The sequence below is a fragment of the Meles meles genome, chromosome 11, assembly GCF_922984935.1.
Source record: "Meles meles chromosome 11, mMelMel3.1 paternal haplotype, whole genome shotgun sequence".
Taxonomy (NCBI): Eukaryota; Metazoa; Chordata; class Mammalia; order Carnivora; family Mustelidae; genus Meles; species Meles meles.
In genome coordinates, this window is record NC_060076.1 from 66,918,601 (window position 1) to 66,934,914 (window position 16,314).

The window sequence follows — 16,314 nt, forward strand, 5'->3', positions numbered from 1 at the left end:
ACATTAGATATTACCCATTTAGAAACCCATTTAAGCTAAAAATACAGATGACCTTTTCTACTGTTGTACGTGCACATACATACATAATTTTTCCAGGTAGTAGTTGTAAGAAACCTTGGTAAGAAGCTATGAAAATCCTTTTTTTTTTTTTTTTTAAGATTTATTTATCTGAGAGAGAAAGAGAGAGCACACGTGCATAGGGGTAGGGGCAGAGGGAGAGAAGGAAACCGATTCCCCACTGAGCTCAGAGCCCCAGGACCCTGAGATCATGACCTGAGCCGAAATTAATAGCTGGATGTCTGACTGACTGAGCCACCTAGGTGCCCCTAAAACCTACTTCTAATACCACACAGCCTGTATCTATTGTCCAACCCTAAGAATTCCCAATTCACTAACCTTTACACTATCAACACTCTCTATTGTGGGAAGCAGGATAATGGCCACGTCCTAATCCCTGGAACCTGTGAGTACTTTAGATTTGCTGGCAAAAGAGAATTAAGGTTGTTAATCAGACGACTTAGAAATGGAATGATCCTGGATTATCCAAGCGAGCCCGAGGTAATCACAAAGTCATTAGCAGTTAAGAAAGCAGGCAGGGAAGAGAGAACCAGAGAGAGAGAGAGAGCAGTATGAGAAGGAGCGGCTCTGGCCTTGCCCATTTTGAAGGTGGAGGTAGTGACCATGAGCCAAGGACTACAGGGGCCTCTGGAAGCTGGAACAGGTGAGGAAGCAGATGCTCCCACAGAGCCTCCAGAAAGGAAGAGAGGCCTGCTGACACCCTGAGGTTAGCCCAGAGAGACTGATTTTGGACATCTTATCTCCAGATACTGTAGATAATAAATCCGTGTTGTTTTCAGTCCCAGAATTCCTGGTTATCTGTTACAGCAGCAATAGAAAACCAATACATCTGGGTTCCAAGTTCCCCTTATAATCAATGTCACTGCTGCTCAAAATAAAAACATCCTTTTAAAGCTCTAAGCTACACCTACGCTCTGATCTGTGTCCTCTTAAGAGGGGAGAACTTCTTTCAGGTCCCTCCCCTCATCCCCAAGCACACAGCTTCACAGGGAATTTCAGGCTCGAGTCTAGGGTCTGAGAAGTTTGCTGAGGTTGGTAGGCTGAGCAGAGAAGAAAACTAGAGAGGAGGTCTAAAAGCCCTTTCGGGGGCAACTGGGTGGCTCAGTAGGTTAAGCCTCTGCCTTCGGCTCAGGTCACGATCTCAGGGTCCTGGGATCAAGTCCCGCATCGGGCTCTCTGCTCAACAGGGAGCGTGCTTCCTGCTCTCTCTCTGCCTGCCTCTTTGCCTACTTGTGATCTCTATCTGTCAAATAAATAAATAAATCTTAAAAAAAAAATAAAAATTAAAAATAAAAATAAAAGCCCCTTCGGGTCTGGTTCCTAACTGCTTTGCTGCTTTTATGGTACCACGGAGGCCAAGGCAGAGCATGTCAATGAAACAAAGGACAAACATGAAACAAAACGCCATGGGCAACCACGTCTTGATCAAATCTAAGAGCGATTCAAGTTAATAAGTAACATAACCCCACCACCTTTTTCATGGCTTTAATTATTACAGCCAGTAAAAAATATTCAGGCCATCCCTGTTTAGTGATGTTTTATTTACCCCTAAAGGCTAAAGTCTTCATTAAAAGCAGAAGAGTTGTGTTCAATTCAACACATATGGTGAGATCACAGCCCAGTTTATTGTAGTGTTTTGAAGCGTCAACCACCCCCCCCAACATACACACACAAATGAGGACTTTGGATACACACAGCACTGCAATTACAATTGGGCCCTATCAGGTTTTAGGTGACTACATAATTGATTTAAAACACAAACTAATTTTTGAATAGTTCCCCGCATTTTCTATTTTTCTAGCACAAAACAATCTTTTCCTGGGGCCACTTCCTCCACTGTGCAAAGGGCACAATGCTGCTGTTGAAGGGGTCTTCCTTTGCCCCCAGATGTTGTACTCGGTGTGCTAAAGCTGGCCAAGTTCCTGAAGAGCATGGGGCCTTGTGGTTGGGAAGCCCGAAGAGACGTCTAAGTGGTAAAAGGAGCGGTAAGAGGTTGGAGCAATCCCACATGTCCATGAGATCGGCGTCATTGTTTTTTTTTTTTTTTTTTTCATGATGCACAGACTATAAGGAAACTGCCCGATTTTGATGTTTTCCGAAGTTCACACTATTATATTTTCTAAGGAGAAGCAATTAACCAACTGTATCTTTCCAGACAAACTCTTCACTGAGGGAAGAAGGGCAATTCTTTGTCATGTCCTGTATTTTAAAAAGCAATTTCTTTCAAGTGTACCTCACTTGGATCAGTGTTTTTTGTATTTTTGGCTCTCCTTTGGCATTACTGTCTGTGGAGCTGAACCAGCCTGCAAGGAGCAAGGATCATATCCAAAGTAAGACCCTGCCCCTAACAAGACAGGAAGACTGAGGTGGAGGTGGTTCTGTCAGGAATGGCCTCACCTCCGTGAACACACCACCAGAAGGGAACGAGGGAACCGGAATGTGAGATGTGAGACATCTCACCAGTAGATGTCTCCTTGGAGCACCTGGTCAGAAGTAAGTGAAAGAGAACTCCATGCTCTTCTCTTTAATCACAGGGATGGAGACAGGTTCTGGAGAAGCCACAGAAAATGTGGAGCCTCAGGCAGTGGGAAGCAACCCAAAACGAAACACACCTGGGCCAAGGGCTATGACATTTTCCCTTTAGAAAAAAGTACTTATGTTTCTGTACAATGGTCTAAGTCTGAAAACTAAACTTGGCTTTGTGTTCAACCACCCTTTTCTTTTTTTTTAAGATTTTATCTTTAGGGGCGCCTGGGTGGCTCAGCGGGTTGAGCCCTCTGCCTTCGGCTCGGGTTATGATCCCAGGGTCCTGGGATCGAGCCCTGCATCAGGCTCCCTACTCAGAGGTGAGCCTGCTTCCCCCTCTCACTCTCTGCCTGCCTCTCTGCCTACTTGTGATCTCTGTCTGTCAAATAAATAAAATCTTAAAAAAAAAAAGATTTTATCTTTATTTGTTTTAGAGAAAGAGAGACTGTGTGCACACGCAAGCAGGGGAAAGGCAGAGAGAGAGAGAGAAAGAGAGAGAATCTCAGGCAGACTCCACGCTGAGTACAGAGCCCTACACAGGGCTCGATTCCAACACCCTGAGATCATGACCCAAGCTGAAATCAAGGAGCCAGATGCTTAACCAACTGAATAACCAAGGTGCCCTGACCATACATTTTTATTAGCAGAACCGCACATGGTGAAATATAGCCTTCCTTCATCTCTACTTCTTGGAAACCCATTCCTGATAGTAATGTAATTCTAAAGGGCGGGGGTGGGGGGAACAGGAAAAAAAGGCTGGGCATTAAATTTTACAAAGCACAGGAAAAATAATTCCTATCAATGCAGGCACAAGTCTGTGGGAAGGGCTTGGGGAAGCAGAGCCCACTGGTGAAGCTGTGGCCTCAAAGTTTCCTGACCCTGTGCACCTCTCCCCTCTGGCTGTCCTCTGGGACTCGGGAGAAACCATCCTCCACGTGCGCTGCTTGTGCATGAAGGGGGCTGACAAGGCCTGAGTTTCCTCTTCTAGCCCCTCCTACAGGCCCCTACTGCTATTCATATTATATTCCCAGAATTAAATTAAAATAGCATCCTTAACATGCTTCAGTTCTGTGGGAAAAGGAAATATATCAATCATATAATAACTATAAAAACCTAACATCCTGAAAACTGTTTTAACAAACTCTGAGAAAAAAATAATATGAGCAACCTTACTTAGTCTGCTGTTACAAATCATAGTGTTTTTTTTTTTAAAGATTGTATTTATTTATTTGACAGACAGAGATCACAAGTAGGCAGAGAGGCAGGCAGAGAAAGAGAGGGAAGCAGGCTCCCTGCTGAGCCCGATCTGGGGCTTGATCCCAGGACCCTGAGACCATGACCTGAGCCAAAGGCAGAGGCTTTAACCCACGGAGCCACCCAGGCACCCCACAAATCATTGTTCTTGCTGGTAAATAACACCAGTGGCTACTGTAAAGATTTTTAAGAGGTAGTAACATGAAAAATGAATGAATGACAACGGACAAACACAATGTTCATAGCGGGGGTAAACAAATTAGTAAATTCCTAAGTCGTTTCTGTTGTACAGCCTGCCCTAAAAACCTTTAGGAGAAGTATTTTCAAAGAAAACTGCTGTGTTGTGATTGTAGGATAGGACTTACTGGAAATGTGACCCAGTTTTTGGTGAAGCCACAAATAATTAGCACTGAAGACACAGCCATGTAAAAAAATACATGAATTTATTAAGTGTTTCTATTAGGAGCACAATATATTGATTTGTTATTTGCAAAAATACGATTCTTAACCCCAAAAGTACAATTTAAAGTCACTTTATTTTGTGCTGTGTCCTAAACTCAGGAAAAAATTTAAGGATGGCAGGATGTCTGGCTTCCTCATTACAGGAGAGTTTTAAATGGAGAGGCACTCAGTGACTTGTCTGTCTAGAAGCACAAAGGTTAGAACTCCGAGGCCAGCTCATCCCCAAAGTCCTGAACGCTGATGCTACTAAACAGAACAAATCCATTAAAAAAAAAAAAAACAAAAAAAAAAACTGGTTCAAAGACTTTACTTTTTAACCTCTAACTTTACCTTTATTTGGACCTTTCCCAACTGATCCACACTCCTCAAGGTGCAGACTCCCAAAGCGCATCAAGCAGCAGCTGATCCCCGCCCAGACCTTCCTGCCACTACGCTATGAAATATTTAAAGGCACCGGATGAAGTCCCACAGGTGTCCCATTCGACTTCCGTCTGTCCAAGGGATCCATAATAACCCTGCTTTCAAACCTAGAGGTAGCAGTTCTCAACATGAATCTAAACAGTGCCTGGTCAAACAAGATCACTTCGATTGTTAAATTTACTGGCAACCTTTTGAAAACTGCCTCGTCTGTAAACTCCCCACGGTTATCTTCAATTCCAAATCCCCAAGGGCAACAGTAAGCCACAGTGACTCTGGGACTGCTCCTACCATCTCCCTCCTGCTGCCAGTGGAGGCACTGATCCAACCAAACAGGGTCCTGTGAGTCCTGAGAGCTGCCAACAGGAAAAGGGGAGATAGGCCAGTATTCAAGAAACCATCCAGTACCCCTTCAGGGACAGAACCTACTGCTGTCAATAAGGAGATCTAGAACTTCGAACAATCTTAATGCAGGACTAATTAAAAATATAGGAAAAGAAATCTCCATTAACAAGAGAAACCATTTTCATGAGGAGACCCTTTCTCTTGCAGGGTACCTTGGTGGCAAAATACCCACAATTTGTTTGTACTGTAGAAACAGGAACCATTTTGCAACAAAAGAAGTCCTCATTTCCTAGGTTTAACTACCAGAATCTCTAAATAGCCAGGTAGTGGCCTGGATTTGTTTAGTTACAACAGTTGTGGCAGACATGGGTTATGTCATTAGGCTTTGTATCATTTTATTCAGAGTTTTTTTGATTGGGGAGGAAAGGAGGAAGTGTGTGCATATGTTTATATTCAGATTTTAAATCTGTGCGAGTTGCCTAGAAACCAAAGCACAGAAGAATTCACAGCCTGATGCGTGCTAAATTGCAGCTGCTGGAAACAGCATGTTCTCCCAAGCACACTCCTGGCTGGACTCATTCCTGTCTATCCCTGTCATTCAAGGTTGATGGTATCTAGTTTTCCAGGGAGTTTCATTTCATTACACCATCATGTTTGGTATAACAAGAGAAATCAGTGTTTTCTTCACCTGATTAAATTCACTTAATTCTTCAGGAAACTTGGGTCCCTTCTCCTGTGTAGTACATATATGTAGCTTTACACCAGAGAGAGATACAGCCCTAAGTGGCAGAGAACTTGCTCCACACAGAGCAAGGATGGATAGATGGGGGTATGGAAGGAAGGAAGGGAGGGAGGGAGGGAGGAGGTTTCTCATACTAAAAGCATTCTCTACACTGAGCAATTTTCACCTAGAGAACACCATGTATTTTGTACACAACTGAGGTGCCCACCTCCCCACCGTGTCACCACACTCCTGGGTCACATTCTGTAAGTGGGGGCCCAGTCAGAACCACTATCAATCACCAAGTGAAGCCAGATAACTGTTAGGAATTTATGAGCTTCTTCTGCCAGGTAATGGGCTACACTACACAGATCAATCAATTATAATGTTACCACAGTTGTCAGGACTGAGCACTTCCTTCTCCCAGTGTGTCTGAAGGCTTGCAGAGAGCAGCTGAAGAGAAAAAAACAGCGCTTGTAGGCTTTTCAGTTAAGCAAACTGAACCTTTCACCATCTTAAAATGGTCTGTCCCAGTCCTTCAGTAATCTCCTAGAGACACTGTCCCAGAACAAAGATGATACCTTACGTACTCCAGAAACTGAGGGGTGGAGAAGAAATGTGAATATCATGTGGGAAAAAAATGCAAGTTAAATTTCTGTAGAACCCTTGAATTCATCGAGCTTTGGTGCCCAAGACGCTGTGTTTTTAATATCATAATTTCAAATACTGAAACCCGGCACACCCTTTACACTGAATGCAGCAATACTTCCGATGACTTTCAGGTGCCAAGGAGAAAGATATTTTCCATAGTTATTTGTACAGCCTATCATTTCTATCAATGAACTCTAATCGGCTTTCTGGTAAAATAAAGGATGACTTCAGAAAGAATTCCTAAGATAAAATGGTTAGAGATTGATAAAGGAAAATCCTTTTTTTTCCAAGTCACAATGAAGGCTAAAAGGTGGATGAAAAAATACATTATTCCTGAAACTTCACAGAAGTTATTCATAACGAAACTACCAACACCGTTCTGAGGTCAGTTGGTGAAACACTGTGAACGCCTCTACGGGTTCTCTACAATTTTCATGCCCACAATCAGGCTGGGAATATCTCACACATCTGTGGTGTGCAGAGGAGCAGCATACCGGCTTTGAACCGAAGCTGAAAAGATGCTACTACTTTCTCTAAGTGGCACGTTCAGAATGTATGACCTGCCAAATTCCAGTGAGCATCTGATTGCCTCACAGTTGAACTGGCAAGAGATGACACTTGGGGCCCTGACTGCTAAGGCAGGCTTAAGACCAGGCTGGAAGAAGGAGATCAAAGGGCCTTCAGGGCCACTGTCCCCCACCCCCACCTCCCAGCTGACTTCAAGCCCTGTGTCTCCAGGTCAGACATGGAGTTCACAGAACAGCTTTCCTCTCTATCTCAGTTATGTCATACCTGGTGACATCGGAAACAAACTAGTGTTCTCCCCATGTTTAAAAAAAAAAACAAAAACCCCTCACCATTCTGTGATCTGTTGAAAGGCATATTAAAAGCCACACTTTTTGAATGTGTTGCTACTCTTACAAATTTATGTAAAACTTGGGATTGATTTAATTTTTTATTTTTCCCCCCCACAGGTGAGGACCGAAAGCAAGTAGGGCCTACCAGGTAAATTCCACCCTCATGAATTACAACTTCAAATAACTAAATTAAATGTCCTTCTGAAAAACCAGTGTTAAGATCTTCAAAAGGCAAGCAAACTCCCCGGAAGATTCCAACTGCCCTCAAGCTTAGAGAAGCTTAAGCTTAAAGGAAATGTGCTCCCACAGAATCACAGGTGCATCCTCATAAAGGAATCCTTAAACACAGCAGGAATTCTTGTTTTGTTTTTTAAAGGACAGCTTTTTTTTTTAAAGATTTTATTTATTCTTTTGAGAGAGAGAGAGAGAGAGAGAGCATGAGAGTTAAGAAGATCAGAGAGGGAGAAGCAGACTCCCCACGGAGCTGGGAGCCCGATGTGGGACTCGATCCCAGGACTCCAAGATCATGACCTGAGCTGAAGGCAGTCGCTTAACCAACTGAGCCACCAAGGCACCCCACAGCAGGAATTCTTAAAGATGTCTCAATTACTAGACAGCAAAAACCTGGGGAGATTTAAGACACGAATATCTGTACAATCCTTTGTATTCAAGAAAACTCACTGTGACCGATGTCGCAGGAGCGTCTCCCTCCCTGGGGTCTGCAATCTCTCGTGTTCATTTTTCATTTTCTGGATGAAGCATCTGAAAGCGTGTGGTAGGAGGTGAGTCTGGGCAAATGAATGATGAAGGGGCAGTGGCTGCTCTTCCTGACAAGCTATGCCACGTAGCAATTTCTTTAAAAAAAAAAAAAAAACTATATGAATCTGGTGTCAAAGGGATTAATTTTAAAAAGCAGCAAAGCACAGTACAAAGGAAATTCCTTAGAGAGTTACTACTGCTTACATCTTCAAGACGTTCATACTGTTCCTCAACTGGAGTCAAATGGTTAGCTCTGGTTATGGACAGCTCCCACAGGATGCATAACTGGGGCAGATTTTTCAAATATGCCAACAATTAATGTCCAGTTTCAGGAAAAAAATGATGTGTGATTACTGTTGGAAATGTTTTTCTTCCAGATTATTAAATGAAATGCTAGGTGTCTTCTCACTTCTCTCCCAGGTTCATAACAAAACCAGAAACATTTCAATCAATCCAATCCAACCAATAGCCAGAATCACAGCAAGGTCTGCTTGTCAAGCTTCTCTTTCTAGCGACCAGTATTACATCACCGAAACAGTACATGCTTTCTCTCAGTGTGGCTCATGTCAAATCAAGGACTGTCAGTTGATCAGAATTGAAAGCATAATTGTTCCAACCTCTCTCCATTAAAAAAACATGAGGATATTTACATCTTCCAAACAAACTCCTTTAGCCCACATAAAAACTGATGAGCCAAAGGAGGCCTCACAGGCCACAGTGTGTGGTTTAAGGGGAAAATTATAATACCCAAGTAGAGTTCCAATACTAGCTCATCTTTACTTTTAAATTGTTTCATCCTCACCCCTCATACCATTTCTGCCCCATTTATCACCTCAACTTAGAAGGAGCATGGTCTCAAATTCTCTCATCTCTGTGATCTGTGATCTGTCAGAGAACTCGATTTGTATTTTACCAGTTTTGTCCTTTCGTATCCTGATGCTATTCTATCAAATCACAAGGAAGGAGAAAATGGGGGCGAAAAAGAATGACTTATATTTTCCTTTATTAAGGATCCACTTTATGAACATACCAGTCTAAACTATTATTCAAAAAGATGGTAAGACTAAAGTTGAAGTAATCGCTACTTACATCTTGGCTTTGAGCAAGAAATAAAAATATGATTAAGTTTCACATGTAACTGAAAATCCAGGTTTTCATGAATGTATCCTAAGAACAAAACAACATGAATGTCGGGACTCAGAACCAAATCTCAGGAGACAAAGCAGAGACATGTCATCAACAGGTCCTTTAGAAAACAATTCTCTCATTTTCAATGGGAGATCTGCACTAACAGAGGTGACAGCAAAACAGGGACAGAGAACATACAACATCTTATAATCACTATTTGGTTAAGCAAATGAGGATTACAAATTTCTATGTATGCCAAATTTAACGCCTGGTCACAGAATTATGGGCATTTAACTTTGGGCTATACAATATAATTTTTACTATGTCCATATACAGAATCATTATGTAATTCATTCTTGATTCCCATTTCTGAAACGGCACAAAATAAACACCAAAAAATCACCGTGATTCGCTGAATCACACAAAGCTCCTATTTCTAAATGTCAAATATTCCAATCTGATCTTTTTGGGGAGAGGCATGTTAAGGAGACTTACTTTATTATTCATTAGAGTGTCATATAATCAACCCAGTATTTCATTTTTGAAGATGGGGAACTGTGAATTATGGACTCATACCTTCAGTTAAGTCTCTCTCTCTTTTTTTTTTTTTTCCAGTTCAGTCTCTCTTAACATGAAGAATCAATGACCGATGGAGAGACGCCCACACACACTGGTTTAACGCCATCACCTCTGGTAGAAAGGCTGGGTGGAGGACATGGCTGAGTGGAAGGAGAGGGAAACTGGACAAGCAGATTCTGCAGGAGAGAAGAAGTCACCATGTGGGGTGTGGAGGGAGTGGATAAGAGATGAGAACGAACGGATGGGCTGGGCACTTGGGAGGGCATGAGGCACCTGAATCAACAGGTAGGGGAGAGACCAGCACCAGCAAGAAGAAAAAGGTATCCAAAAAAGGGGTTTAATGAGGACACATGAGACTAACACCTCAAATGTGCCAACCTCTGGCCTCCATGACCCTGTGGTAGAGAACAGCCTCAGAGATTTAACAGCCCATGGCAACGCGGCTGTTCTTAGCGGTCTCTGCTGAATGAAGCTGGAGGTACCTTCTCTCAAACCAGGTAAGGTGTGCCTCCAACTCCACCGTTCTAACGGAAATCTCCTCAGAAGTTGCACTGGTGTTCTAAATATAGCCATTCGAAACTCTTATTTATTTGGGAGAGAGCGAGCGCGTGTGAGAGCAGGGGAAGGGCAGAGGGGCCTGACATGGGACTCGATCTCATGATCCCAAAATCATGACCAGATTCCTAACTGACTGAGCCGCCCAGGTTCCCCTAAAAATAGTCATCCTAAAATGAACTCGTGTGTTCTAGCACTTAGCACAGTATCAGGCAGATCTTTATCCCCACTGCACACACGCACGTCCCCAGTTGGTAAAGAACTTGGGAATGCTTCGGGGCAGCACAACCTATAAAATTAGTGGTCAGGTTATTTTATCATAGAATAAAGGCTATTTCATCATACCCAGAAGTGAGGACAAGTACAGATTACCACACCCTGACTTTATTCAGTCATGTATTTACCAGCTTGTTTCAGGGAACGTGTATCTGTTCCTCAGTAACACCCAGTGTTTACTAGTTACAAAGCCCGGCCTCTGGTGCTACCAAAATGTGCTGCAACTGGATCGTGGGCCTCTCAGAGGCCAAGAGAGCAGAGCGGATGCTGGCGGGACATCAGCTCTTCTGACCAGTCCCACTGGACACCCACAGTAAAGGTGAACATCACTGTCTTTCAAAGGACAGAGAAAACATCTCCAGAGTTTGCCCTGTGGCTTCTGGGTCAACAGAAATATCTTTGAATGGCAGAACTTACTTAACTGAAAACATACCCAAGAGGCATGTTTTAAAAACTGTGCTATAGAACTTGCTTGTTTCCCTGGAAGCAAAAGCTCGCTCTGTCCAGAAGGGATAGGCCCTGATGAGCCTGGGGCCCCACAGACTGCAGGGTGTGGAATGGTTCCCCCTGCACCTGTGGCATGCCTGGCCAACCCCAGGGCCCCAGAAGGGCCAGCACGTGTACCTACAGCACCAACAAGGCAACCCAAAAAGGAAAGGCATGCTCCCAGAAGCAGCCAGCCCTGGCTGGTCAGGACCAATGGGGTTTTTTCAGACATACACGATAAAAGGTGTTTTCTGGCCCACTCCCCACCACACTGGAGGGTTTCTGGGCCACCACACATTAGTCTGATATCCTCGGACATGTGCCTTCTGATTAGGCCCCTTTCCATGTTACGGTTAACACAACAGGATGAGTGAAACCACAAAGTACAAAAAACTACGGGGGCCTGAACAATTTATTCATGCCCCGCCCCCTCCGTGAGCACTGGAAGATGACATCTTTAGCAGAAACACATGGAATCAAAAGAAAAGGTGGGGGCTGGGGAATATCAGAGACCCTCAGTGTGGCATGAGGTCCACAAACGGGACAATGCTCCAAATATCTGGGACAAGCTGAAAGACAGAGGAGTGGATAGCGTTCGCTTCTCAGAATTGAGATACACTTCCAAAAATGACCCTAAATGATTTGATCCAGTAACAGCTCAGGACACTCGTGTTTTCATTCTCCCACCCTCAGGGAGCTGGGCTGGAAAGAGGATTCAAGATGTACAGGGAAGCTTCAGCAATTCTTTGGTTCCTTGCGGGAGCGAAACCCAGTGGTCCCCTTTGGTCTTCACAAGCGTGCCCCTCGGATGATACACTCCACCAGTTGGCTGTCATAAGGGCACGGGCGACAAGCTGTGCTTCTGGCCTTTGATGGAAGGGGAGGTCTCAGTCAAGTATCAGTTGTTAGAAAGAATTTCTGAGGGACTTACTTTCTTCTCACATGAAAACAAAGACCAACATGGCACCATGTGCTGGCATTCAGGGGACACGTACAGCATACCTAACCAGAGCAGGTCCTGCTGTTGCAGGTTTGTGACGAAAGACAGCTTACCTACGATTCACGGCATTCTAAACTAAAAAAGAGCAGATGCATGATGAGCAAAAGGAGACAGATGCACCAACTCTACTGTATTTAAGTCAGTACCAGTAAACACAGAGAAATGTATTATTACCAATATAATTCATGCTATTCACCTGCACAAATCTGTATACGACATTCACTCTGTGTGGGCCCCAGCGGGTGTGTGCGTGCGTCTGTGCGTGTGTGTATGCCTGCGCACTCCAGAGATGCACGGAGCACAGCAAGGGCCAGACTTTCCACTAGACGGGGACGAAGCCTCTCTGGGAGGGGTTCTCACCCATGTACACAGCAAGATAGCCAGAAAAGCCAGCCCGGCAGCACAAAAACACAAAAATACTGAAGAAGAGGGAGGCATCAGTTATAACCCCTTTCAGGACTCAATTATACTACTCTGAAGTTAAGACTATTTGCATTTTAATAGAAGCCAGAAAAGACAGGCCAGCAGTGTCACTGCATATTCCTTAGAAACAAGCTGGGAGGATCAATTTCAGCTTCTTGAAATAGAACAGAAATAGCCCCCACAGTTAACTGCTGAACAGAGGCTCATCTTCCATGATTCCCTTATTGTGACTGCAAGCTCAACCTAAAAGTCACAAGGTGAGCTGGCGGCATGCCCTCAGCTCCTGCATGGCCCTTGGATTCCCTATGAGAGAGGAGGAGGAGACACAGCATGGCTGGTGCCACTTTTTACACCAAAGGTCGCACGCAGAAAGTCAAAGGTAAAAGGAGTCATCCCACAGCCCTGACGCCCGCTCTTGCCATCCATTTGTGAGATGATGACATTAGATCACAGTCTGCATTTGTAAAAGCTTACTCTGGTACACACAAGATCGTTTCCACATGGATTTAGTTAAGGTACACAAGTCTCTGGGAAAGCCAGGATTCTAGTACTGTCAATCAAGTACCTTCTTATGAAAGTTATAAAACAGGTCTTTCCAAAAAGGCTAAGTTTCAAAAATCAGTGAATTCAGCTCATTAGAAAAAATAAAAAGTAGCCTGAATGAACCACCTTTGAAGTCACAAATACAAAACACACTCCCCTTCTTTTTCAATAGTTTTTTTTTTTTTTTCCAATAAGTGACTTGAAAGGCAAACACCAGAATAGTAAGAGTCTACAGCTTTCCAGATGACTGGATCATAGGCAGTCCTCCATTCTCTTCTTTATGCTTCCCTATATTCTCTAATTTTTCTCTAATAAGAAGTATATCACTTAAAAAAAAAAAAGATTGTACTTATTTTGGCAAGTGAGAGAGAGAGCACGCTGGACCGTGCAGGAGCAGAAGGAGAGGGATATAATCTCCACCAGACCCAGCACTGAACCCAGAGCCTGACGTGGGGCTTGATCCCACGACCCTGAGATCTTTATCTGAGCCGAAACAGAGTACGCTGAGTTTGACTAAGCCACCCAGGCGCTGTTTTAAGTACATCACTTTAAAAATGTTAATTATCTTGGCTCAAGTTAGTTTGAAACTCAAACGGGAGCTATACACACTGAACTGAAGTAAAAATACAGGAAAGGTGCCACACAGGAAAACAAACTTACTCTATGCAGAAACTAGGAACTTACCACCCTTTGCCATTCAACTCAGCATTTAGCGTAGATTTCAACTATCTGAGCAACATAAACCAGGATCCCCAGTGAGCCCCCCAGTCAGCCCCGTGGGGCGGGCTGCCACCCTGCGATTTCATTCCAATTTGCCCAAGAAACTCTCAAAGACCTATGCAAGGTTTAGGGGAAACTCAAGTTGTTACACTAACAGTGGACTTGGTTGTTACAAATGAAACAGAGTTAAAATTAGTTCCAACTCCCTGCCCCTGAGTAAACCTTTCTCAGGAACGTGCTTCCATGAGAAGGCTGAATTAACACTTTTTTCCTCCTGGTGTCCCTGATAAGCTGCTGGAGAAGATGCTTTTAAACACTGAAATGTCCAAAATATCAATAACAAATGCAAGGAGAATAAGCACTATTGGAAAATCTGCAAACCAGAATCAGTGCTAAAATCGTGAGGAGCTGGAAGAATGCCATGTCTCTCAAACCCAAGGATGAAGAGTGACTGTCATGGCACCAAAGTGGCCGGAAGTCAAGACAGGATGTCAGGTGCCTGAGGGCCCAGGACGGGGAAATGCTGCACACACGGAGGACACTTAGTGTGAGCGCTCTGAGGAACTGCTCTGCTGAGGAAGCACAGGCTGGAAGGGCTGCTCCAGGGGGATCGGGGGCACGGCTCCTCATCAGGAACACACGCAGACAAAAGGGCAAAGGCCACGAAAACCGAGACTGGTACAATGATTTAATGTGTGCATCTATGCAACAGCCCTCAGGAACTCAGTAATGTCATCATGAGGCCTGACAGCTCAGGTCTTCATCCTCCACTCTGCCCCAGGCCTCCCTACCACATATCTTCTCAGAAATATGTGACTAGGCTCGTCAGGCCCCCTATTCCCCACTGAGAGTGTACACGGTGACAGGGAGGATTCTGCAGTGATGAAGGCAGCAAGCAGTCCTAGGGAGTACTGCAGAGCCCACAGGATAATCAATTTATAGCAAAGGAACACACAGCTCAGTGACCTGCCCTCCACAGGTATCTGCATATTTGTTCCACCCCCACCAGCCCCCCTTCCTTGCATCCTCTGAGAGCTGCTACTACCTCCTATTAGCTCTGCCACTACCTCCTACACACTGCTGTAACATGGACCGAAAGCCTGTTGGAATGTGGAGCCCATGGCTTTCACAGTATCAGAAATAACACCTCACTTTCAGAACTACCTTGAAAAGAAATTCTTAGATATCCTCACATATGTAATACAAATAATTAGAGGGAGACCTTAATAGAATGCCCCATCTGTAACATAAAGGAGAATTAAAAGGAGGTGGGTCCGGATGCATTAATGTGAATTTCGGTATTTACAAGCCTGTGAACCCTAGAAGACACAATGAAGCAATAAGAAGCCTGAAGAATCCCCATAAACACACAGCTATTAGTGCAAACTGAATCAGGCATGCTGTGTAAGTTACTCAGACACAAAAGCATTCCCACAGAGGACAAGGTTTTCTGAAATGACAAGTATTTAGGGGAAAATTCAGCAAAATACAATCCTCCCAGATTTACCTGGCAGTCACATTCCTAGAGACATCAGGAAATACTAAAACCATGCATGTAAGAGTCAGGGCTAAGTTCTGACATTGGCCCCATGATTCTCACCTAACTCCCAAGCAGGCACCCGAAGCCTGCAACCAGCAGCATACTGCTGACCACACTGGGAAGTGCTACGCACTGCAGGCACACTGTTCCTGGGCTCAGCCCGGTGCAAGCCAATAGCCCCCAGTCACTGGGACACCTATATCAACACCATGGGAGTGGTTCTGCCCCGTGAGAACTACTCCTTTATACCAAACTCCGCCCACACTTCAGAGCACGGGAACAGAAACGGAGGCCAGGCCAGGTGCCACAGACCTTATTCAGCTGTGGCTGTCTCCTCAGTTATCAGAACATAAGAGAACATCTCTGCTACTGTTTCTCTCCCATGCATTTATGTCACTGGGAACCTGGGTACACCTCAGCCTTCCCTCTTGGGAGGTGAGGTGCTCCTGCCCCTGGAAGAACATCATCTTTACACTGTCACTGCTAAAACCAATCCTGGACAAGCACAAATTGTTCCAAAGACCAGCAGGCCTGCAGCAAGTGTCCTGGGACACCTAAGGAGCGGCCACAGACCTCACCCAGGAGGCTCGGTCATGACTAACTAGGACTTGGTTAGAAAAATGTTTATTTGATAAGCTCACTGCCAGAATAAAACACACCTGTAAATCTGAGAATAAACAAAAAGAACAAGCAACTTCCATCACTTGTAAAGGTGCACAGTAATCCCTGTCATGTCAAATGATGGGATAAATTTTTCCTGTACAACTTCTGTGAGGCCTTTGGAAATAGCCCAGGTTCATGCAAATACCCCTACTTGCATTTTTAATAGAGAACTCTTAAAAGCTACCTAATTCTATAAACTAGAAAACTTACCATTTGGTTATTTAAAGTACCATAAAACATGTTTCTACATACATGTATCTAACTCTACATTAAGACAGTGTGTATAATTAGAAATATAAACTTATATTTTGGTATGAACAAAAGAGAAAGT

The 16,314-nt window shown here is 44.1% G+C and overlaps 1 protein-coding gene across 13 annotated transcripts in view; it reads right to left on the bottom strand.

Annotated features, from left to right (window-relative positions):
• Positions 1-16,314, bottom strand: part of LOC123952764 (aminopeptidase O (putative)) — a 337,543-nt gene that overhangs the window by 39,590 nt on the left and 281,639 nt on the right. The window contains exons 14-16 of one of the 13 annotated variants that reach the window (XR_006820715.1): positions 9,775-9,953; positions 9,160-9,237; positions 7,993-8,073 (exon numbers count right to left, since the gene is read on the bottom strand). The exons of 4 other annotated variants lie outside the window; for them this stretch is intronic. Coding sequence is in view for 1 of the 9 variants with exons in the window: in XM_046022215.1 (XP_045878171.1) it covers positions 6,184-6,256; positions 7,993-8,165 (246 nt within the window). In the remaining 8 variants the exon portion in view is untranslated. Of the gene's footprint in view, positions 1-4,030; positions 6,257-7,992; positions 8,166-9,159; positions 9,238-9,774; positions 9,954-16,314 lie in introns of those variants that run through there. 8 more of the 13 variants (XR_006820714.1, XR_006820717.1, XR_006820719.1 and 5 more) reach the window with 8 other exon arrangements.